We start from the raw sequence: 24,940 nt of genomic DNA, 5'->3' as shown, positions 1-24,940 counted from the left end.
CAATTTTTCTGTATTTCTTTCATTATTCAAAACAACTCTAAATTCAGAAACAAAATTCATTCTCATCAAATGGGCTCTAGTAGGATATAGCAGATCTTAACTAATTTTCACCCAGCATAAAAGTTTCCTATCTCCTTGCAGACCTATTGCAAATACAATTTTTCAAACATCTGAATGACTGCTCTAGCTGTACTTCTAAGATCCCATCACAGGATATCCTTGCCTTGAGGGTAAATGCAACAAAGAGCTTACTGCACTGCACCAGGACAGACAGGAGCGTAAAATCTTTGAGGAGGGGGCCTAACGGCAACACAGACTGGACCGACGCTATCAGTCGCCCCACCACCCACTACAGACACAGAAAAATGCAGATAAAATATGAAGGAAAAACGGTCCTGACCCACAGCTAAACTAGAGAGATGGAATTCCAGGTTCCAGAGAAACAGTGAGTCAAAGCCATAAACAGAAGGGAAAACTGATGACAGAGAGCTGAGGCCTATGGGGAGCAAGCTCAGGTTCTCATAATGAACACATGAGAACAAGACTGTGGCGGGTGGGGATCACATCTCAAGCTTATAAGCAGGTGGAAACCTGCATAAAACCCCAGAGTCAAGTGCTCCTTGATCAGAGGCCACAAGAACCCTAGAGAAGCAATAAGCAGGTTTGCCATTTATCAGGGCAAGGTTGGGAGGCGGGGAAGTCACTCTAAAACTTCAAAGGCATAAGTCAGTAAGGTACAAAGATATAAGATCCAAAATTTACATCACCTACATGAAGACTTCCCTGGTGGCTCAGATGGTAAAGCGTCTATCTACAATGCAGAAGACCCGGGTTCGATTCCTGGGTTGGGAAGATCCCCTGGAGAAGGAAATGGCAATCCACTCCAGTACTATTTCCTGGAAAATCCCATGGACAGAGGAACCTGGTAGGCTACAGTCCACGGGGTCGCATAGAGTCGGACACGACTGAGTGACTTCACTTTACTTTTACTTTACTTTACATGAATAGTTAGGAAACAAAAAGCCAAGAAACTAACCTAAAAACTTGTTTAGAACCACCAAAACCCCTAGAAACAGGCAGAAGAAAGTCTGAAGGAGTCCTTGAGAGAAACTTTCACAGATCTGGATCATTAACAGCCAGGCCACTTATAACCCTTCCTTCCAACTTTTAGCTAGATGATTTCAGAATTTAAAAACTTACGGATTGCACATGGAAATAAAACACCAAGAACTCAAAAGAACAAGACAATGTAAGAGCCTACATATCTGAGGTAGGAGATTCGGCACCCTAGGAGAAAATATGCTTACTTGTGAACTTGCTAAACACACTGATTTAGAATGCTGGGAAAGGTGGTGGGTCAATTTTTTAAAGAATCATTTTATATAGCTTTTCTTAACAGAGTTATAACTCACACACCATAAAATTCACTGTTTTATAGTTTACAGTTCAGTGTTTTTTCGTATATTCACAAGGATGTGCAACCATCCCCACATTTTTATCACACTGAAAAGAATCCCACATCTGTTATCTGTCATTCCCCTTCTCATTCTCCTTGGCAAACACTAGCATACTTTATGCCTATGGACTTGCTTATTCTGGAATTTTCTCATAAAGGAAATGTGACGCGCTTTCTTCACTGAGCATGTTTTCAAGGTTCTCTCTATACCAGAGCATGTGTCAGTACACCATTCCTTTTTATGGCTGAGTAATATTCCACAGAATGGACAGATTACATTGTGTTAACTGGCTCATCACGTGATGGACATTTAAGTCGCCTCCCCTTTCTGGCCATTGTGAACAATAGTGCTAAGAACACTCATGGGCCAGTTTTGTGTTAACATATGATTCTCTTGTATTTCCTTGTTGCTCTTTTCCCTTTTAACCCATAATAAATAACCCAGATAAAAAGGCTGATGCTGTATTTAACTTTTTTTTTTTAATTTCCAAAAACAGTGGATAGCAGTTCTTCTCTCAGAAAACCAATGCAGTTGTAATTTGTATGACTTCAAGCTAATTTTTTTGTTTTAAATTTTTTCACTAAAGTAAGCTTTTTTAATTGAAAATGTACACCCAGAGAAGTGTACATAGCATTAGATTGCAACCTGATAAATTTCCACAAGCCAATCCCACCAGTGCAACTGGCACACAGATAAGGTACAGCACAACATCAGCACCCAAGACTCCCCGAGAGTCTCCTCTTAGGCATTTACCGCCCAACAGAAGCCATTGTTCTTACTCAGTCACCACAGACTGGCTTTACCTGTTTTCAAATTTCATATAAAGGGTTGTGTCTGATTTACCTCATTTACTATTAATATTATATTTGTTAGCATCACTGATAATAGTTGCACATAGCTGTAGTTCACTTGTATGTGAAAAATTTTAAACATTATTCAGCTTCAACAGTGTCGAATAAGGTGGGCCCTTAGCCTCTGACAAAAGCAAAGGTACTTTCTTGCTGAAAGAAAATTATGTTATCCCAGCCCACAAATTATCTCTATAACATTTCACATACAATTTCTGGCATATGTTAAAGTAAATCAGGCACTCATGGAGACAAACACAAATGACCAAAATCCAAAAGACATCAGAAACATTAACAGTTATCAACACAGACCTCAAAATTACTATGCAATATGTTCAATTAAATGAAGGACAAAATTGAGAATTTGGACAGAGGACAAAAATCTATGAAAAGAACCAAACAGAAATTCTAGAACTGAAAAATAAAACGCTAATTTAAGAACTCAATGGTTGAGTCTAACAGCAGATCAGATCAGCAGAAGACAGAAATATTGAAAGGAAATATAGACTGAAAGAAAATATCCAGAACAAAGCATAGAGAGACAAAAGGATGGAAGAGATGGAAAAGTGTATGAGAGATACGGAGTGACCACAAACTGGGGATACTTTTGAGAGTGAAAGGGCACTATTTAAGGTGTTTAGTTATATCATGACAGTAGGTACAAAATGATACGTGAGGTTATCTGAGACACTGAGAACACAGGGAAAGGTCCAACATATGTGTAACTGGAATCCCAGATGGGAGAGGAAAAAGAGAGTGAGAGGCAAATTAGGAACTATATAGCTGAGACTTTTCATGTAAAGAGGTAAAGTAAAATAAATTAGGTAAGTACCACCAGTCCAGATTAGTAGGGAAGACATAAAAGTGGGCAAAAGAGACTAACAGTACATCAGGAGGGAGTCAATGGAAATTCTTCCACAGGTAACAATTTTAGGACATTAATCTGACTACAGAGAAGGGGAGATGAAGACCATCTAGGAAGACATTCCAGTAATCCAGATGAGAGTTGGTGATAACACTGGATTAAGGTGAGGCAGTCAATAAAGAAAGGAAGAGGCAAATAATTTCAAAGCAACAGCTGAATAATTTGGCAAGACACCATACAAAAATGATCCCAGATAATATCTCTGGCCCTTAAAACTGGGAAAAGTTAACATTGATCACTGAAAAAATAATTTCTATGTTTTCTAATTTTTAACATAGTTTTTATTTTATGGAAAAAAATTTTTTTAGGCCGCACGGTGTGGCATGAGGGATCTCAGTTCAAGGGATACCATAAATTGATCATGTTCTTGACCATCTAAAAAATTTTCTTTCCAAGCAAACTAGAAATATAATAAAAAGTTAACTATGTATACATTAGAAATCTTTTTATAATAAATATTGAAATAAAAACCAGTTACAAATGATCTTTCTAGATCTTTCTAGATCATTTGTATTGATTTCTATTTCTATTAACAATTTCTATTCAATTTCTATTAACAAAATGAAGAATATTTGACAACAAATGAGACAAAGAAGTCAGAAGAAAATTTACAGTCTTAAATGCATTTAAAACTAAAAAAACAAAAGCCTCAAATAAGTATCCAGTTTAAGAAACCAGAGTAAAATAACCAACATAAAATGGGAGGTGGGAATAAAGATAAAAGCTGTGTCTGATTAATTATGAACAATTTAAAAACTAGTCTAAAGAATAAATAAGGCCAATATCTGATTTCTTGAAAAATCCAACAGAAATAAAGGGTAAAACCCCCCTTAAGTTTATACTTAAAACAAGACTTCTAAACCTCTACAAGTATTTCTCAATATAATATCTTCTAATGACTTAATAGCTGTGGGCAATACAGAAGGAATGTGAGGGTGGGGATAAACCTTAAGCCTGAAAGGTATAATATGATTTTTAACTTTCTTTCTTTTACATTTGTATGAATCAAAGTTGAAAGTGTACTAACGCATATATATGGAATTTAGAAAGATGGTAACCTTAACCCTGTATACAAGACAGCAAAAGAGACATAGGTGTATAGAACAGTCTTTGGGACCCTGTGGGAGAGGCTGAAGGTGGGATGATTTGAGAGAATGGCACTGTAGCATGTATATTATCATATGTGAAATGAATCACCAGTCCAGGTTCGACACATGATACAGGATGCTTGGGGCTGGTGCACGGGGATGACCTGAAGGGAGGATAATGGGGAAGAGGGAAGTGGGAGGGGGGTTCAAGAGGAGGAACACATGTACACCCGGGGCAGATTCGTGTCAATGTATGGCAAAACCAACCAATATATTAATGTTAACTTGCCTCCAATAAAAAAATAAATTAATTAAATAAAATAAAAACACACAAAAAAAGTTGAAAGTGAAAGCAGTATTTTCCAAAACAAGAATACTGGGTTATCATTTCTATAAATTCCTTTTTTTATTTACATAATATTTTTAAATGTTATTTACTTATAATTGGAGGATACTTTATTTATTTTTAATTGGAGGATAACTGCTTTAGAATGCTGTGGTTTCTGCCATAAAACATGAATCAGCCTTGGGTATACACATGTCCCCTCCCTCTTGAACCTCCCCCTCCCACCTCCTACCCCATCCCACCCCTCTAGGTTGTCACAGAGCACCAGGCTAAGCACAGCAACTTTCCATTATCTATCTGTTTTACACATGGTAATGTATATATTTCACCACTGCTAAGTCACTTCAGTCGTGTCCGACTCTGTGTGACCCCATAGACGGAAGCCCATCAGGCTCCCCCGTCCCTGGGATTCTCCAGGCAAGAACACTGGAGTGGGTTGCCATTTCCTTCTCCAATGTGTGAAAGTGGAAAGTGAAAAGTGAAAGTGAAGTCGCTCAGTCGTGTCCGACCCTTAGCGACTCCACGGACTGCAGCCTACCAGGCTCCTCCATCCATGGGATTTTCTAGGCAAGAGTGCTGGAGTGGCTTGCCATTGCCTTCTCCGACATTCCATATATATATACATTAATACATGATATTTATTTTTGACTTATTTCACTCTGTATAATAGGCTCCAGGTTCATTCACCTCACTAGAACTAATATAGATTAATTCCTTTTGATGGCTGAGTAATATTCCATTGTATATATGTACCAGCACTACTTGATCCATTCATCTGTCAGTGGACATCTAGGTTGCTTATAAATTCTTTATTTACCTTTACTTTTACTAAGATACTATTGACAGATTAACTATTCCATGTTAATTTAGTTGTTTTTCTATGTAATAGTGATTCACAATCTTATCCTTTCACTTATTAATTTTTTTCGGCTGTGTCAGGGCATGAAGGATCTTAGTTTCCCGACCAGGGATGAAACCCATGCCCCCTGCAGTGGAAGCTCAGTCTTAACCACTGGATCGCCGGGGAAGTTCCCTCTTATCCTCTTATCCCATCGCTTGTAACCAAGGGCATATGGGGGACACCACTAGGGCAAAAACAAATTTTGGTGCCACTTACTCTGGCATTTCAGGGATTTTGCTAGTAAACTGGCCCATATTTACTCCACAGTTAAAAACAATTTAAAAGTAATTTTAAGTCCTTTTAAGGGATTTAAAATCCTTTTAAGATTTAAAACATAAATTTTTAAGTTTCTTTTTTTTTTTTTGTCTGTCTGCTGCATGGCATGAGGGATCTTAGTTCCCCCACTAGGGACAGAACCCATGGCTCCTGCAGGGGAAGGTCAGAGTCCTAACCACTGGACCACTAGAGAATTCCCAAGAAAACTATACCATCAGTGACTACTTGCCGTTTTTATTGTTGTCTATGATTTAACAAAGAGGAGGCAAAGATCAAAACCCCATGAACCCTCTCCTCTGTTAAATCCATGCAAGAAAAGATGGTGCCCTATGGAAATTCACCTTATTCAACTCATCACCAAAAACTGGAAATTACTTCTAAATCATCCACACACAAAGTTTAGGTAAGCTTTTTCCAAGCATAAACTTTTAGTATACATATTTTAAGACTCTCAAGTCAACAAACAAGTCAAAAGAGTCTTAAACAATATGATAAGTAAAATATTACCTGAATAGCTTGTCTTTTTTATCAGTGAGTTTCTGTACCTTTTTTCATTAAAAAAGAAAAACACTGAAGTTGAATAATAAAGGGTCATAACAGTGAGGAATTTTTTACGTGTACTCTTCATTCTCTGTGATCTAAGTAGTGCTTCAACCATAGTGTTATGATGTCATTTTCATCTCTTCTATAATCAAGTAAAAAGTGTTTAAAAAGTAAAATAAATATTTAAAAATAAAGTTTTAGAGATTTCCAGGTATTACTAAGATTAAATAAATTCCCTCCAAATGAAAATTCCAAAATAAGTAACTTCAACCACAACTGGAACAAAATGTAACCACAGAACATCAGTAATGAACCTTATCAAGTGAGAGCAATTAGCTGTATAGTGGGTGCATTTTCTGATTAGCTAAAATTATCTTTGAAAACTCACTCATGTATAATCAGGTCTTTGGAAGCTCAACATTAATATCTTAGACGATGGACACCCTGTTCTGGGTCATGGAGGTCATAAGCTAAGGCAGTTGGGTAGATGCAAGCAGGTAAGACAATGGGAAAAAGAGATTATTGTCCTCTACCTCCATACAGTACAACCCCAGGATGTGTATATAGTAAGACTGCACTGTGTCCAGCTGATTCCTAGGCCTTAAATTAAAAAAAAAAAAATACAATCTGGATTATTTAATAGCTGCAGACCTGCAGTTTTTGCAGATCTTAATAACAACCCAAGGAAAAAAATACAAACATACAACAGGAACTGTTAGGTGTAAGTACAGTAATTGCAACTTTCATGAAATATAAATCTCAAAAATTGCCATAGCAGTCTTAACTTTAGACCCAAAGGGGTACAATTTGAAAACAGCAGGAGAATTAACCACACACATTCTACTATACAGATCAATATTTATGACACTTGCTTTAGCACTTATTCATCATCCACTAGGTATTAAAAATACTAACTCAGGATTCCATTCCACAAGTATTTACCAAGACTTCTGCTCAGCTGAAAAATGGAGTTGAAAGAAACAAAGAAAAACTTATAATTTTGCTGGAGCCACAATATTCACATATTTTTTTGAAAAGGACTAACACATAAGACAATGCACCATAACCTGGAGTTAATTTAGTGTAAAGAAAGGATCTGTTGTTTATTATATTATTGCACATCTCCCATTGAAGTGTTCAATAAACTCTACCACCTTAGGAGAGGACTTTCAAACTTATTAAACTAATTATAATGAAAAAATAGGTACTTTTGTTCTTCACATATTCGTTCATTCGTATCTCACCCCACATCCCACCGCCCCACCTTCCACCCCTTTCTCTCTGGCTGTGGGATGGCCAGAAGAGGAAGAAATACTAAAAGTGAAACGCTAAGTGAATTGATCAGGAAAACTTGGTAAATAACTGACTGGCAAAGTGAAAACTGAGATAAGTTAGTGATGAATCCCAAGAAGGTGCTTGGCAACTTACCCAGAGATTTATTTAATGAGAATGGATCGCAGGTTTCCACAGGTCGTTCCACTGCCAGTAAGAGAGTCGTGAACCTTGGGTCCCTTTTTTTCACTAGTCAACAGCCTCCCTCACCTACACGCGGAGTACATATTTGGCACTCAACAAATCTTGATTGACTGAAAACCTATCTTTTTCATACTGGTACCCAACCACAGAGGTACGGCCCCACAAATTCCCTCCAAAAAAGCCTTCCGATTTAACCCAAAGAACTGAGAAAGTAGTCAAAAGCTCTGGGGATCTTGGTGAGGGCTGGGAATGATCAAGGGCCAACGGGGCCTACACTGACCCGACTTCGCAAAGAAAGCTCAGGGGACTGACCTACGGCTAGCAGGCTTCGGCTTCGCCAGGAGGTACCCGACGGGCCGCAGATCCAGAGCCTCCCAGCCGGGGGCGCTGACAGACCCGGGGGGTATTCCCTCCTCAAGCGAGTACCTGTGAAGCTGCCACACAGAGAGCGGCTCGGGGCTCTCATTACGGAGGCCGGGGCCTGGGGCCGGCCGGCCGCGCCTCCTGGCTGAGGGCTCCGCGCTCCGGAGCCGCAGTGACAGCACGGGTCGCAGATAATACCTCACAGCTCGGGAGCCTCGTGGCCCGCAGGCCCCGGGAGTTTCGTTCCCAAGACTGCGCGAGTCGCCGCACTCTCGTCTACAAGGCGCTCTTCCAGGGTCCCCTCACAGCTCAAGCGATCACTCCTGCCTTAAGCCCAGCCACCGGTCGCTTCCCGGTGCCGCCATCGTTAGTGTTTGTTTTCATCCGCTTCGGTGACGGCCGGGGGAGGAAGAGGGCTGCGGGGGAAGTTCAGCTACCTAACGTCAGCCGCACTTTCGCTACAAACTGGATGCCCTACTTAACCTTCTTCCTCTTTGACGTGCCCGTAAAAACTGGTTTCTTTGCCATGCAAGTCTGACCCCCTGGTCTTTTGAAGCGTCTCAGAAAAGAAAGGCGCAAACAGCGACGGGGGAGAGGGCGCTTGGCAGAGCGTGAACGCTCGGGCCGCGTGTGGAATGTGCGCTCACGAATCGCAGGTCGCGGCGGCCGCAGCAGTGAGGACGCGGCTCGGGGCGGGCGCGGGCGCGAGGGGCGGGGCCTGCGCGAGGGGCGGGGCCTGTGCTGAGCGCCGTGGCGGCTCGTCTTCGGCCGCCGGCTCCGGAGGCGGGCCGCGCCGCGCTGCGCCGCGCCGGTGGGTGGGGAGTGTGGCGGGTAACCTGGCAGCCGCGGAGAGGTGGGTGAGCGGCTTCGGCAGACTGGGGCCGGGGCCATCACACTTCCGTACCCACTTCTAAGTCAGCTTTTCAAAGCCTTTGAGGTTGAGTCGCCTGTCAGCCCCCAGCTCTCCCAGCCTCCTCTTCTGCGCCTTCCTTCCCACCTGCCTGGTCTTCTCTGCTTCCTAGCCCTCAGCCTCACGATTTGGGTTTCTTGGGGTGAGGGGAAAGCCTTTTGTTAAGAGCACGTAATCTCCCTCGACCAGCCTGGGTCGTGGGCGGTTTTTTTTTTCCCCCCTTCTTCCCTGTTAGACGGGTTTGAAGCGCCCCGCGTCTCTTTACCCCTTACTTATCCTGTGGAGCCAGAGGAGTTTGGGTTGTGAATCCCGCCGTGACTAATCACTGTCCTGAATAGTTACGACTTCTGTCAGCTGCTTCGTGGCCTGTCTACTTAGGAGCAGACCTCTTACTTTGTGAATAATTATGCCATCACCTCCATTAACCTTTTGCTCTTGCCAGTTCACGTTGTGGTGGTTTAGTCGCTAAGTCGTGTCCGACTCTTGCGACCCCATGGACTGTAGCCCGCCAGGCTTCTCTGTCCATAGGATTCTCCAGGCAAGAATACTGGAGTGGGTTGCCAGTTCCTTCTCCAGAGGATCTTCGCAACCCAGGAATTTAACCTGGGTCTCCTGCCTTGCAGGCAGATTCTTTACCAACTGAGCTAGGAGGGAGGCAGTTCAAGTACCAGGCAGGAACTAAATGAGCCACCAGTAATCAACTCCCATTCTCCAAGCCAAAGCAAGCCCGTCTTGTGGTCATGAGTTAGTGGAGAAAAACCCAGAGTTACAGTTATAGCACCTTTTGCTTGAACAAAATGGAAATTTGAGAAAAGAATCTGTTGTGGCCTTTGAATCACTTTAAAGTCTTTGGTGGGTTTCTAATGTCTTGCTTTTTTTGTTTTGTTTTGTTTAACCTTTACAGAGAGAAGATTATAAATACCACAGCCACTTAAATGACGGTTAGCCGTTGAATTCTGACACTTCCTTAAATACTTTCTTTCATCGGCATCTTTACTGGGAAGAGTTCAGGAAAAGTAGCGGAGGGAAAGAAACAACATTTACATGTACCATGGCTATACCAATAACAGTACTTGACTGTGATCTCTTGCTGTATGGCCGAGGTCACCGGACATTGGACCGCTTTAAGCTGGATGATGTGACGGATGAATACTTGATGTCCATGTATGGGTTTCCACGACAGTTCATTTATTACTTGGTGGAGCTCTTGGGGGCGAGCCTTTCTAGACCTACTCAGAGATCCAGGGCTATTAGCCCAGAGACACAGATCCTTGCAGCACTGGGCTTCTATACCTCAGGTTCCTTCCAGACTCGGATGGGAGATGCTATTGGAATCAGTCAGGCATCTATGAGTCGATGTGTTGCCAACGTCACCGAAGCGCTTGTGGAAAGAGCTTCGCAGTTCATCCACTTTCCAGCTGATGAAGCCTCTGTGCAGGCTCTGAAGGATGAATTCTACGGGTTGGCAGGGATACCAGGGGTCATAGGGGTAGTTGACTGTATGCATGTAGCAATCAAGGCACCAAATGCTGAAGACCTTTCCTATGTGAACCGTAAAGGTCTTCATTCTTTAAATTGCCTGATGGTGTGTGACATCAGAGGGGCACTGATGACTGTGGAGACAAGCTGGCCAGGAAGCCTCCAAGACTGTGTTGTGCTACAGCAGTCTTCTCTCAGCAGTCAGTTTGAAGCTGGGATGCACAAAGAGAGCTGGCTTCTTGGTAAGTCTGAGGTATAAATGCTTCATTCTGTAGATAGTGAAAAGATACTTGGGACAGTAGAATGAAATATGGTGAAGCTGAAACTGCAATACTTTGGCCACCTCACGCGACGAGTTGACTCACTGGAAAAGACTCTGATGCTGGGAAAGGTTGGGGGCGGGAGGAGAAGGGGACGACAGAGAATGAGATGGCTGGATGGCATCACCGACTCTGTGGACATGAGTTTGAGTGTACTCCGGGAGTTGGTGAGGGACAGGGAGGCCTGGCGTGCTGTGATTCATGGGGTCACGGAGAGTCGGACACGACTGAGCGACTGAACTGAACATAGACCTGAGTCTCAGTTCTGTTCTCTTTTCAGCACGACCTCGGATGAGAACTCTCTGAGCCCTAATTTTTTAAAATCAACATTTAAAAGACACAGTAACATTTTAAAAAATTATCTATTTATTTGGCTGTGTGGGGTCTTAGTTGGGGCATACAGGCTCTTCCTTGCAGTGTGAGGGCTTCTCTAGGTGCAGGGCCTTCTCTGGAGTTGCTGCATGTGGGCTTAGTTGCCCCTCGGCACATGAGATCTTAGTTTCTGGACCAGGGATTGAGCCTGAGTTCCCAGCATTGGAGGGTGGATTCTAAACCACTGGACCACCAGGGAAGTCCCAAACACTAACATTTAAAAACATGTTTTGACTCAGTTCTTCTAAGAATTTATCTTGGAGGTACATGTTCAGAAATATGTAAAACAAAGTGACACACAGGAACTTGCATCACAACAGTATTTTGTAGTCACAACAGTAGCAACAACAACAATTCCCCTTAAATAAAGCCAAAGTACTTATTGGTGCAGATCTGGTTAAATATAGTACCTTCATACAATTGAGCCTTAACTTTTTAGAATTTATTTGGCTGCACCAGTCTTAGTTGCAGTACATGGAATCTTTGTTGAGGCGTGTGGGATCTAGTTGCCTGACCAGGGATCGAACCTGGGTCCCGTGCATTGGGAGCATGGAGTCTTAACCCCTGGACCACTAGGGAAGTCCCAAAGCCTTCATTTTTATCATCTGTAAAATAGTGAAAGTAATGCTAAGGGCAGTAATTTCTATTGTTAGGAATAGGGAATATATATGGAAGTTCACTCTGAAGTATTGTGCACATGTATTCTTTTTGCCATCGGTGACTGTCAGCATGATGTTCATATGAAAATGATAGTAGGCAGTGCGTTTACACAGTTCTTATGGAAACTCACTTCATAGACCTGCCTGCTTAAGTGCCCTCGGAAAGCCAGGTTTAATGATCTGAGTAGAACAAGAACCCATTCAGTACGACGAAGCAAACCAATGTGACTGTAGAGCTGAGAGGAATACAGTTTGTTAGCAGTGATGAAACCCTCAAGCGTGGCAGCTTTCTTTTTGTTTTATTTTTAAAGCACTGCTCTTTTGTGAGCAACAAGACAGGGGTTATCTTGTATGCAACATATGTGAGAGATGAAGGAGCACATTAAGCATCAAAAGACCTCTCTTTCAAGACCATGAATCTTAACCTGGTTTATTTAGGCCAGTCTGCACTGCACATGCTCATTACACGGTGTTTCACATGTGATAGATGCTCAGGAATTTTTTTTTTTCTTTAATGTGCTTCAGTTCAGTTCAGTTCAGTCACTCAGTCGTGTCTGACTCTTTGCGACCCCATGAATCACAGCACACTAGGCCTCCCTGTCCATCACCAACTCCCGGAGTTCACTCAAACTCACCTCCATTGAGTCGGTGATGCCATCCAGCCGTCTCATTCTCTGTCGTCCCCTTCTCCTCCTGCCCCCAATCCCTCCCAGCATCAGAGTCTTTTCCAGTGAGTCACCTCGTCGCATGAGGTGGCCGAAGTATTGAAGCTTCAGCTTTAGCATCAGTCCTTCCAATGAACACCCAGGACTGATCTCCTTTAGAATAATGTGCTTACTGACAGTTAAAGAAAACCTCCCCTTGGGACTTTCCCAGAAGTCCAGTGGTTAAGATTCTGTGCTTCCAACACTTGGGATTCAGGTTTGATCCCTGGTCAGAGAAATAAGATCCCACATGCCTGACAAGGTGGTCAAAAAAAGAAAAGGAACCCTTCCCCCATTCCAGGTGAAAAGAGACTGCTGTCGCACTGACTGGTTTAGAGCTGCTGGGGCACCATGGGTTACATCTTGGAACTTAACTGGTTTTCTTCAGTTGTTGCTTCTACACGCTGTTGACAGTGCATCACCTTCTTATTACCCTACTGGATGTTTGTCTTAATCCCGCCTTTTGCCTACTCTGAATTTTTAAATTCTATTTTCATACAACTCATACCAAGAAGTGAAGGAAAGACTGTGCAAATGTCTCATCCAGCTTATTCTTCTACAGCTGGGGAAGTACTTGGGTTCCAAGCTGATTTCTTGTGACATCACCTGGGTACCCTAACTCTAAAGCCAGCTAGAAATGACTGAGCACTTCCAAGTTAGTCAGGCAATCTTATAAGTACTTTGCCTTGGATTATCTCACTTAATCCTTATAAAAACTTGTAAGGAGTTATATACTAATGTCAGCATTTTCACAGAAGAGAAAATTAAGGCACAGAACATCTGTGTCATTTGTGTTTATTTTTTTAGAATGAATCATATGAGGAGTTACTCTATTTGGCAAATGGTCTTTTTGCTAGGACTTCAAGGTCATGTACCAATTACTGATTTTCTTTTCCTTCACAATTGGGGACCCCAGGTTCAGTTGGAATTATGACTTTAAAGTAGTTTTTCAGTTGTTTACAGGACATAGTTGAAAATAAGTAAAAATTTGGACAAATTTTTATGTATTTTTCTGATTCCCCTCTTGACATAAAGAGTAGAAGTGGGAGAGATGGAAACATTGCAACCACACTTAACAAATGTTTATTAAGGCCAGTTTTGGTACCAGGGCACATGCTAGACACTAATGATGCCAGGGAAGTATACCCACAGAATTTGATGCTATGAAAATTAATTCCTTTGGTATCCTCAGTTCTAGCACAGACCCTTTGAAAAGCCTCCATGAGCTGTAACAGGCAAACTAGTTTGAAAACATGTGAACTAGTGTAGTGTTTCACTATTTTTCGAGATCAAAAAGAGTTATCTGGGGAATTTTAAAAATGTATTTATTTATTTTTGGCTGTGTCAAGTCTTAGTTGAGGCACGGGGCACGTGGTCTGTTCTCTAGTGGTGGAGCATGGGCTCCAGAGTACCAGCTGAATTGTAACAGTGCACAGGCTTCCCCTCAGCATGTGGGATCTTAGTTCCCCAACCGAGGATCGAACCCTTATCCCTTGCATTGCAAGGGGAATTCTTAACCACTGGACCACCAGGGAAGTCCCGTATCTGGGAAATTTGTTTAAAATAAAGGGACCCACTTCAAACTTCAGAAATGAGATTCTTCAAGAAAAAAATCAGATCATTTTTAACAGGTGCCCCAAATTTTTTGTAATGAATAGATGGTTGGAAAACACTGGTCTGGACATGTAGGGAAAACTGGCAGGATTCTGAGGAATGACGAGATGTTGAAAAAAAAGATAAGATGGCTGATTGTATCTTAAGTACACCATCAGATTTGTAGTGTGGTTCTAGATTTGCTAAACCTAGAACTAACTGTGATTCCCCCTTGGGTTTTGTTTGTTTGTTTGTTGAGCATATTTTCACCTTGGGTGTCATCCCTTCATGTCATTCTGTCTGCCCCTTCAGAGGGCATCAGCTAATTCCTCTTCTCTAAATGTACCTGCTCCTACACACAGTTCAACCTGAGCTATTCCTTCAGCTGTTGACCTAGTCTTGTTAAGCAGCTTCGGATGAGCTCTGCCAGAATGTCTCTTGGATGACTGATCATATAAGCAATTATAATCTGTTTAGCAATTCTGATCTTAATCCCCTCCTGAGTGTCTGTCTGTCTGGATTATAACCAGTCAATGGTGATGGGGCGTTTTATAAAAGGTCACCACTAACTAGCTGGTCTTGTATGTTTACCCAATTATAGCTCACACTGTTTCTTAGAGCAACATTTAACAAATATTTAAAATCTCTGTGTTTTCACATTCATCTTTTATTTGTTGTCCACGAGGCATGTGGGATCTTAGTGCCCTGACCAGGGATCAAACCCACATTCCCCCAGTCTTGGAAACACAGAGTCCTAACCACTGGACTGCCAGGGAAGTCCCTCAACATCCATCTTAAATGTTTTTTAATTGTCTCTTGCAGCATTATACCATTATTATTGTTTTAGTGACTCTGAGTCTGACATTATTAGCATTTAGTTGACTAGCTTCTTCCTCTTCCTGTGCTTGACAGATCATAGGATGGCTGACATATATTTTTATTTTCTCATTTATAAAATGAATTCAATAATATCTGCCAGGCAGAGCTGGGATTGGAAAAAAGAGAATACGATGCCTACTACATAGTAGGTATTCAGTGTCAAAAGATATTATTTTCATTATGACTTACAATATCAGTTTCTTATATACAGTATTTAGTAGGGACAAGTTCAATTGAAGAAGGTTGTACTTAGGAAAAAATTCAGCTAAATATACAATTTGAAAATATTTGATATCTCAGATACTTAAAGTTAATCCAGGGGCTTCCCTGGTGGCTCAGTGGTAAAGAATCCAGCTGCCAACGTAGGAAACATGGGTTTGATCCCTAATCCAGGGAAATTCCACATGCCACAGAGCAACTAAACCCGCGTGACACAACTATTGAGCCTATGCTCTAGAGCCCGTGAACCAGAACGACTGAAGCCCTCGTGCCTAGGGCCAGGGCTTCGCAACAAGAGAAGCCACTGCAATGAGAAGCTCATACGCCACAACTAGAGAGCAGCCTCTGCTAACCACATCTAGAGAAAGCCGGTGCCTGTCCGTGAGGCCCCAGTGCAGCTATAAGTAAATAAATAAAAGGTTATTCCAGTCTACCTAAAACTAATACAGTGTTACATGTCAATATCTCAGCAATGTTTTTAGTTAAAAAACTGCATTTAAAGTTAACCCAGTTCTTGGAAATGTAAGCTCCTAAAAGAAAGGAGTTCTATATATTTGGAACAGTGCCTTGCACTCTCTGAACAGTCCAAACTATTTACTGAAATTGATGGTGGGTGAGGGACACAGCAAGTATGCAAGCTGGTATTCCTTAGGTCTGTTTGTCTCAAATTTCTAAGGGTTTGTTCTTCTATCTGAGACATTTCACCTTCCAAATTTAGTGAATCAAGACAAGTAAACATTGTAGAAACATTGTGCTGTTGTAATAGGACATTGCACACCAGTTTTGTTTTTAGTACTTCCCAGGATCGTTGATATAGAAGTCATTTAAAGGAAATGCCTTGTGCTTATTATTTTAATTGACTTCTGATTTTGCCTCCCTATTCCTGACTGTTACTATTTGCATCATTATATTTATGCTTTCCTTGTTAATGTGAAATTCTACCAGTTCCTCTGTTACAAAGGTGTGGTTCTAATGAGTGTAATTTCTAGGTTGGCAGAACACCTGACTTCTCATCTCTGCTGGCACTTTTATTCTTCTTAGCACTGGAAGAATGAATGATTATTGTCTATAAAATCCTCTGAAATCCCCTGGTAGTGCCTTCAGACCTGACATTTTAATGGTAAAGTTAGAGATTTTTTTCCTCACAACTGTTTTGAGGTCTTCTGGCAGAACTTCCCATTTCTCTCTTGCACTCTCGCTCTAGAGATTTCACTTTATTTATTTATCTGGCTGCTCTGGATCTCAGTTGCAGCTCGGGGACCTTTAGTTGTGGCATGCAAACCCTTAGTGGTGGCAAGTGGGATCTAGTTCCCTGACCACAGATCAAACCCGGTCCCCCTGCATTGGGAGTGCAGAGTCTTAGTCACTGGACCACCAGGGAAGTCCCCGGAGGTTTTAAAGATTGGCCTGCTATGTGATAGTTTCTACTAGCTTTTTATTAAAGAACAATATCTCTGAATTTAGAAAATCTTGGAATCGTCTGGCAGTCCAGTGGTTAGGAGTCCGTGCTTCTGCTGCTGGGGGCCCAGGTTCAATCCCTGGTCGGGGAACTAGGATCTCATAAGCCACATATCATGGCCAAAAAGAGAAAAAAAGAATATTCAAGAATTTCATTTGCTCTAGTGCTTTCACCCAGGGACGGCAATGGCAACCCACTCCAGTGTTCTTGCCTGGAGAATCCTAGGGACGGGGGAGCCTGGTGGGCTACCATCTATGGGGTCGCACAGAGTCGGACATGACTAAAGCGACTAGCAGCAGCAGCAACAATGCTTTCACCTCCGTCCCACATTCCGTCAGACTTAGCTTTCTTTAGCCATGTCAGCTTTTTTTCCCTGTTGGTTTTAACTGAGGGTATTCCCAGCCAAGACGCCTGTCTTCCTGCTCATGACATGGGCATGCCTTCTCTATATCACAGCATTTCCCTCTCTGTTTCCCTGCTCTGCTTTGGCTCCAGAAACAGTTACATATTCTTGTCCGTTCTCTGTATATGCACCTGGCTTCTCTTTTTTTGTTTGTATTCCAGTTATAAATGTCTGTGATTTCTTTGGGCCTTCCCCACAGGTGACAGTTCCTTCTTTCTCCGCACCTGGCTCATGACCCCACTTCACATTCCTGAAACTCCAGCTGAATATCGCTATAACATGGCCCATTCCGCAACTCACAGTGTGATTGAGAAAACCTTCCGAACGCTCTGCTCCCGATTCCGCTGCCTGGATGGATCCAAGGGGGCACTGCAGTACTCCCCAGAGAAGTCCAGCCACATCATCCTGGCCTGCTGTGTCCTCCACAACATCTCCCTGGAGCACGGGATGGATGTGTGGTCCTCTCCAGTGACCGGCCCGGTGGAACAGCCCCCCGAGGAGGAGTATGAGCACATGGAGTCCTTGGACCTGGAGGCTGATCGCATCCGTCAGGAGCTGATGCTCACTCACTTCAGCTAATGTGGAAGGTGGGGAGGAGGGAGGCTTTCCACTAGCTGTGACAAACTTCCCCTCTCAGTGTCCCCTCCACAGTCCCATCATCTAGCATGACTGAGTGTGTGGACGCTTGTCACAAACTGATACATAATCTGCACGTTTTAGAGGGGTTGGGTCAACACCAGAATATCTTGATTTGTTTGCAAATTTATTAACTAAACAGGAACCCCCAAGACCAACAGTTCCCTGCTATGCACTGAACACCAGGTTAGCGCCATTCACTCATTTGAAAGTTCCTTGGTTGTAGACATTTATATCATGCTTACAGAATCAAAGAGGAAAACAGCATCTAGCCAGACAGAACACTTTGTTTGTTGCAGTTATCTAGAGATTTCAAAAGAAAGCAATATTTGTCCTGAATTATTTGGATGGTATTTTAGCTTTTCTGATTTCCTACTTATGTAGACATAATATGAGGCAAGTGTGAAGAGTGATTTTCGGCTGGGGAATGGTCTTTTGATGTAAGTAAATGGCTACTAATCTGAGTTTGCAGTATGCGTTTTTAAGAGGCTGTGAGGGACAGTCTGAAACCTCCATCTTAATCTGTCTGCAGTAATTGAGCTGACTTGGACCTAGCTCCCAGGGAGAACATCTGGACTCCAATCTCCCACTTCCAACCCTGAGTAGGCGCTAAAGGCTAAGTGGGTTTAGGAATTCAATCAGCTTAAAAAAGACAAGTCAAATATAGATAAAACAGAAAGCTTACACTTTTACAGAGGATCTAAAGACCCTGATAGATTGACGGGCAAAGGAGATTCACCCAGGTTTAGACAGCCCCCATCTAAATGGATCACATTTCTTATGGTCAGAACGTTAGAATGTCCGTTTGGCCATTCTGCTTTGAAGTTCCTTGTTCAGAAGGAAAGTTTAGGGAATAAAGGCATGAAAGTATTAAGAAAAAAAGAGGTAAAAGGGATATAATTTCTTGATTTGAAATTAATTTTGAAGTTAGATCTACTTGAATTATCTTGTGTGCAAAGTGATGGACAGAATTTCTCAGGAAATAAATAATCACCCACCAAGTCTTATTCTAAAATTATACTGATACAAAAATAACCCGATTGGAATAATGAAAGTGTGAATTAGGTTCACACATTGGTGCCTTTGCTGGGACAAAAAAGAGACTTTCCTGAGGTTTGTTTTGTTCCCAGTTTCTCAGTCACTCACCATGTGATCACTCTGAATTGTCCTCTTGGATCTTTTCCTACCTGCCTCTGGCAGTGTTAATCTGGTGATTTTCAAAGTAAAGAAATGAACAGCTGATGAAGAAGAAATTTGGAAATAAATCGAGGGTGACTCAGCCTCAAGATTAAAAACAATTATGGATTATTATCTGCTGTTTATTTCTACTGCAAATGCTATTTCCCATCACCATCCTACTCTATAAAGAGTGGGTCCATTTGGCAGGAGGTTGGAGCTTGACAAGTACAGTGATCTCATTGAGCTGGGAGTGGACAAGGAAGAGGAGACTGGAAACTTTAGTTCTATTGATTATGAAATAGAGGTGCCTGGTTATTTTTTTTTTTTTCCTTCGTGAAGTTTTAACTTGTGACCCAGGCTTGCTTTGTCTGCCTCATAAGCCAATATTTTAACTCTCAGTCTTTCCAAGTTTCCTGAGATGGGTATTTTTCCCTATAAAGTTTTGGTTCCATTATGAATATTGCAAGAGGAAAGGCTTACTGCCACCTGTGCATGTTAAGTGGCAAGGTGGAGTGTAATCTTGAAAAGTGCCTATCCTTTTAGCCTTCAAAAACTACATTAAGGGAAAATTGGGTTTTTTACAACTTAACTCATTAGTTGGTGACAGGAAGCCTCAATGGGAAGAACAGTCTTGGGGAGATTTCATTAGCAATTTCAAGTCTGTTACTTGCACACCAAAGGTAATTTCTGAGTGCTAACAGACTAAACATTGGCTGGCAGTGTTTTTCCCCAGGAGCATTTCATTCCCTAATAATTCCACCGAGCAACTATTCAAATCTATTCCTTTCATCTCCTTTGGATCTGGATTTCTATAGGCCAGGGTTTTTTTCAGTCCATAGTTATACTTTACCCAAAATGATCTAGGGGAGGGATCAGGATCTGTATTTCCACATTACCAAGGGTTTGCTCATAGGAGCTTTTTATAAGTGCCTGAGAAGTCATCTCTTGAGGGCGTTATTGTGGATATATAGTGTCTTCATGGTATAGCTTTGGGAAAGAGTCAAGGATTTTGCCTGTCTTATGTAAGCTTCATCTTCCCATCGATGATTCCATCTGGCCAACCTGAGAATCTTCCAGATTTGCCCTTAGCTGTTCCAAAACAGCAGAAGTCTCAGGTTATACTAAGGAAAAACTACAATATTGGGTCACCATCAGTTTACCAGTTCCAAATGATACAAACGAGGGAGCATGAGCATATTCTTAGTTTAAAATGAACTAAGCAGAGATGGAGCTCCTTCCCTGGACTATAAAGGATCTATAGCAAGTTCATCTAATTTAGGAACAAAGAAACAAGTCACGATCTTAATGGAATCAGATATGAAATAGTATAAGAGATAAGGAGTAAAATAGAGGCTAGATAGAGAATAGACATACTATGATTATATCCCTACTTGAAATAATAAACTGAAAACTCAAGAACTAAGCTCAACTGCTGATTTCCCTAGCCAATGAAGGGGAAGTTAAGAGGAAGTCAAGCAAATAAGAAAGAGGGGTTTTAACCATGGTGCATGCCCATATCCTCGGGGCTCTTTTGCTCCCTAGATCCCACCTGGATTTTACAAAATTGTGAGTATAAGAGATCATGGACTCAGCATTAAGTAAGAATGGCAGTGCAGAAAGGAAGAGAAAATATGAGTTGAAGCCTGGGGACACTCCAGGTATCTACACATAAAATTCACAGGCTTTTTTTTTTTTTTTGAATGTGGCTACCATCTAAGATCCCACTTCGTGATAAACGAATAGGAGATATGAGATCCCCTGATATTATATGGTACAAGCAAACTAGACCTTGAAATCATAGGATGGTAAATTTCAAAGTCCTTTGGAAAGGAATCTCCATGTTTGCCCAGCAAAACATTTAGTTTCAAACTGTTGAGACTATCTAGCCTTTACATTGGAGAAGGAAATGGCAACCCACTCCAGTGTTCTTGCCTGGAGAATCCCAGGGACAGCGGAGCCTGGTGGGCTGCCATCTATGGGGTTGCACAGAGTTGGACACGACTGAAGCGACGCAGCAGCAGCAGCAGCAGCCTTTACATATACTGCTGTCTTTATAGAAGGACTGAGCTTGGTGCCATTCTAGAGACTTAAAATGTTCATATATTTCAGCCCATTGACTAATTCCACTACTAGAAATTGATCCTATATGAGATGGCTGGATGGCATCACCGACTCGATGGACATGAGTTTGGGTGAACTCCGGGAGTTGGTGATGAACAGGGAGGCCTGGTGTGCTGCGATTTATGGGGTTGCAAAGAGTCGGACACAACTGAGTGATTGAACTGAACTGAACTGAAATAATCCCAGAGAAGGAAAAGCCTCCTTTTGTTTTGTGAATGGTTAGTTGTTCTGGGAACTCTCCTGTCCCTGGCAGCTCCTCCATCGCTACACTGCTTCTACCTTTACTGTCCAGCTTGCAGTGTGTACATTATCCCAAGGTGCCATGAGACCAGAGGACAAAAGAACAGAATAGGATTGCAACAGCAGAGCCTCCGACTGGCTCACCATTTTGACCCGGGAATCTAACGTGCATCTCCTACTTGGCAGGCGGATTCTTTACCACTGAGCCACCTGGGAAGCCCCCTCTTTCTGGGCTTCCTAATAAGATGACTTGTGGTACTGCTGCAGAGTTATCTCACCCTAGCTTCAGACTTGATTCCTACCACCCAGTGTGTTAAATTTCTCAAAGCCCAGAGCAACATAAGGAACAGTCTCCTCCCCTTCTCTCCTGTCCCTTCCCCTCACCCTTTATCACAAGCAGTTCCCCCAAGGTCAATAAGTACCAGTCCCCATTTCTGGTTTAGTCTTTCCAAATTTTTCCACACAATTGACAGCGGCTTTGTTTATTCTTAGGGTGACCAGCTCTCCTGGTTTGCCCTCTGTTATCTTGGTTTTAGTGCTGAAATGCTGTGTCCTGGGAAACTCTTTAGTCCTTAGCAAACCGGGACAGTTGGTCACCCTACTTCAGGGGAAGCCTCCTCTTACTTTCAAGGGGGTGACTCCTCCAGAAGACTCCCACCAGGATACAATAATGAACAATCAACATAATAATGAGTCGTTGATTTTAACACCAAGTTGAAGGTATCTGTGTTATGTATCCCAGGATGATCTGGCTTCTTTTTTCAGGTCTCCCTCCAGCGTGAGAAGGTTTCTGTAGGTTTGAGGGTTTCAGTTCCGGCTCTTCTGTTATCTTCTCTTGTGCCCCAGTAGACTTGATAAGAATAAGTAGTGGTTTATTGTCACACTTGAAACAGTTTCTCTAACGAAATTTTTCTGTAAAGATGCAGCTCTGCCTGCAGAATAAAAACCGTTTTCCCTGGTTTCACAGAGAAGTCTAGCCTCAGCTTCTCAAACATCTGCATTTTCAGATGTGGATTTTAGATTTATATTTGCATAGCCTTCAAGTGTTTTTCCCAAAATAAAAGTCTCCAGATTGGAAAAGCAATAGGCAAAGCTTCCTATTGCCTTGAAATTAGTTTGTTTAGTTTTCCTCATTGAAATCAAGGTTTCAAAATAAAGTCATTGCATAGGTCAAGTTTGAGTGTGGGCTGTGGCTTCAGATACTTAAGCCCCACAAGCCTCTCCAAGAAAGAAGCTTCTCTAAAGCATGTATTCTCGGAGTAGATACCCAGCCCTGCTCCTGCTGCTAAGTCACTTCAGTCTGCTCCTGCTGCTAAGTCACTTCAGTCGTGTCCGACTCTGTGTGACCCCACAGGCGGAAGCCCACCAGGCTCCCCCTTCCCTGGGATTCTCCAGGCAAGAACACTGGAGTGGGTTGCCATTTCCTTCTCCACCCAGCCCTGAGATAACAGCAAAAAAAGTTTAATTTGCCTGCTAGTCAACTTGCTCCAGGAACTTGGCAGAGACTGCTTATTGTTGTTTAGTTGCTAAGTCGAGTCCAACTCTTTTGCAACCCTATGGACTGTAACCCACCAGGATCCTCTGTCCATAGGATTTTTCCAGGCCAAGAGTACTGGAGTGGGTTGTCATTTTCTTCTCCAGGGTCCTCTTGCCCCTGACTTTTCATGGGTACATGGCTTCCCAGGGTAAAGACAGATTCCTAGTTAGGTGTGGTTATGTGACTCTATTTTGGCCAGTGGAATGTAAGTGGAAATGTCCTGTGCTATTTTCAAGATGTGTCCTTATGGCTAGGAGACATGCCTTTCCTCTTTGAGCTTCCTGCTGCTTGGAATGTAGACATGATAACTAGAGCTTGAGCAGCTGTCTTGGACCTAAGATGAAAACCACTTATTGAAGATGTCACAGCAATAAGATAGAAGCCTGATCCCCGATGCTGAGTGGTCGCACCTTACTGTAGGTTGTGCATCTCTGGATTTCTTTTACATGACAGAGAAATAAACCTCTGCCTTGTTTCCTTGCTCTTTTTGTTTAAGTGTGAAAGTGAAGTTGCTCAGTCGGGTCGCTTTGCGACCCCATGGACTGCAGCCTACCAGGCTTCTCCATCCATGGGATTTTCCAGGCAAGAGTACTGGAGTGGGGTGCCATGTGTAGTAAGTCCTAATCATAAGTAATAAGATTGTAACTGCCTCTTTGCAGGAGATGCAATTACAGGGAAAATGGAAGTAACATACATATTAAAAATGTGGAGCATGGTCAGTAAATCTTCTCAACAGAATATTGTGCAATCGTTTCAAGTAAAAACTATTAAAGGCTTTAATAGGGAAATGATACAATGCAAAACAATAATGCTATTGTATCTCTGCTTAAATTAAACAAAAATTATGTAGAGGCATTCCCCGGCCCTCTAGTGGTTAGGACTCCACGCTTTCACCACCATGGCTTGGGTTCAATCCCAGATTGAGGAACTAAAATCCCTCAAACCACATGGTGAGGTCGAAAGGAATAAATAAAATAGAAAAAATTATTATAGGATATATCCAAGGACTTCATGGGAATATGAATAAATTAAAACTTTTTGTTTTGGAAGATGATCACATTCTTTTGTTTTAGGCCTTTATAAATGTTGCTAAAATAGTTACTCATTTGAAAAGTCCTCTAAAACAATGATAGACAATAAAGCGTTTTGTCCTCATATTTTGGATGCTGGTCTTATCATGCATTTTATATATATATATATATATATGAATTGCCCCTTAGTTTCATGCATTTAAAGGATTTTTTAAAAATTACAGAAAATTGTAAATTGTAAATAAAGCTAATGCTATAAGTATGTGCACTTTCATTTTGACTGGATTATATACTCTTTAATAAGGGCTGGGACTGTCTTTTCTTTTTACACCTAAGGAGGGTAAGATAAACTATTATTGTTCACAGTTGGTAATCCATAGTGTGCTGATCTATATGATTTATTAAATTATGCTTGGGATAAACATATTACCATATTTGTGCTGACCATGTTAGTCTGTCTACTAAGAGAGTTCAAAAAAAGGCCATAGTTGTGGCCTCAACACTTTGTTGAGTTTAGAACCCAAAGAGACTATTGGTTATTATGTATTATTAAGAAGCACAGCTGTGGTTCTAGGCCTTTGGAATAAAATAAAAGCAGTATGTGTATTATATTTCGGGCCGTAAGATCAGACTGCACAACCATGAACGTTCCCATCTTTGCTATGCTTATGGGAGCTAATTGGAGCTTGAAAAGAGATTATTTGTTCCTCAGCCTGGATTCTCTCTGTGCCTCTGTTAAATCTCTATCTATCTACCTATCTAATCTTTTTTTTTTGACCAATAAGGTCAAATTGGCTCAGGTGGGATAAATGCTGTTGAGAGTCCATAAGGTAGTCGCTGAATTACAGTTAAGTAACAAAGTCGCGGGGGAGAAGGCAATGGCAAGCCACTCCAGTACTCTTGCCTGGAGAATCCCACGGACGGAAGAGCCTGGTAGGCTGCAGTCCGTGGGGTCGCTGGGGGTCGGACACGACTG

At 42.0% G+C, this 24,940-nt stretch overlaps 2 protein-coding genes across 9 annotated transcripts in view; one reads left to right on the top strand and one right to left on the bottom strand.

Annotated features, from left to right (window-relative positions):
* The window catches only part of ATG13 (autophagy related 13), a 47,612-nt gene extending 38,978 nt beyond the window's left edge, over positions 1–8,634 (bottom strand). For 4 of the 8 annotated variants that reach the window (XM_055423959.2, XM_055423964.2, XM_055423967.2 and 1 more), the window contains exons 1-2: positions 8,287–8,634; positions 7,813–7,926 (exon numbers count right to left, since the gene is read on the bottom strand). The gene's annotated coding sequence lies outside the window, so the exon portion shown is untranslated. Of the gene's footprint in view, positions 1–7,812; positions 7,927–8,172 lie in introns of all 8 variants that reach the window. The other 4 variants (XM_055423960.2, XM_055423961.2, XM_055423962.2 and 1 more) reach the window with 4 other exon arrangements.
* A 332-nt stretch (positions 8,635–8,966) lies between these two features.
* On the top strand, positions 8,967–24,848 carry HARBI1 (harbinger transposase derived 1). The gene is made up of 3 exons (XM_088843288.1): positions 8,967–9,076; positions 10,038–10,854; positions 17,420–24,848. Exons 2-3 carry the CDS (start codon positions 10,185–10,187, stop codon positions 17,797–17,799), a joined length of 1,050 nt encoding a protein of 349 aa, XP_088699414.1. The 5' UTR covers positions 8,967–9,076; positions 10,038–10,184; the 3' UTR covers positions 17,800–24,848.
* Positions 24,849–24,940: the final 92 nt, after the last annotated feature.

The sequence above is a fragment of the Moschus berezovskii genome, chromosome 14, assembly GCF_049115385.1.
Source record: "Moschus berezovskii isolate FMDL1 chromosome 14, NW_MosBer_1.0, whole genome shotgun sequence".
NCBI classification, from domain to species: Eukaryota; Metazoa; Chordata; class Mammalia; order Artiodactyla; family Moschidae; genus Moschus; species Moschus berezovskii.
This window is presented reverse-complemented; position numbering and strand designations above follow the sequence as displayed.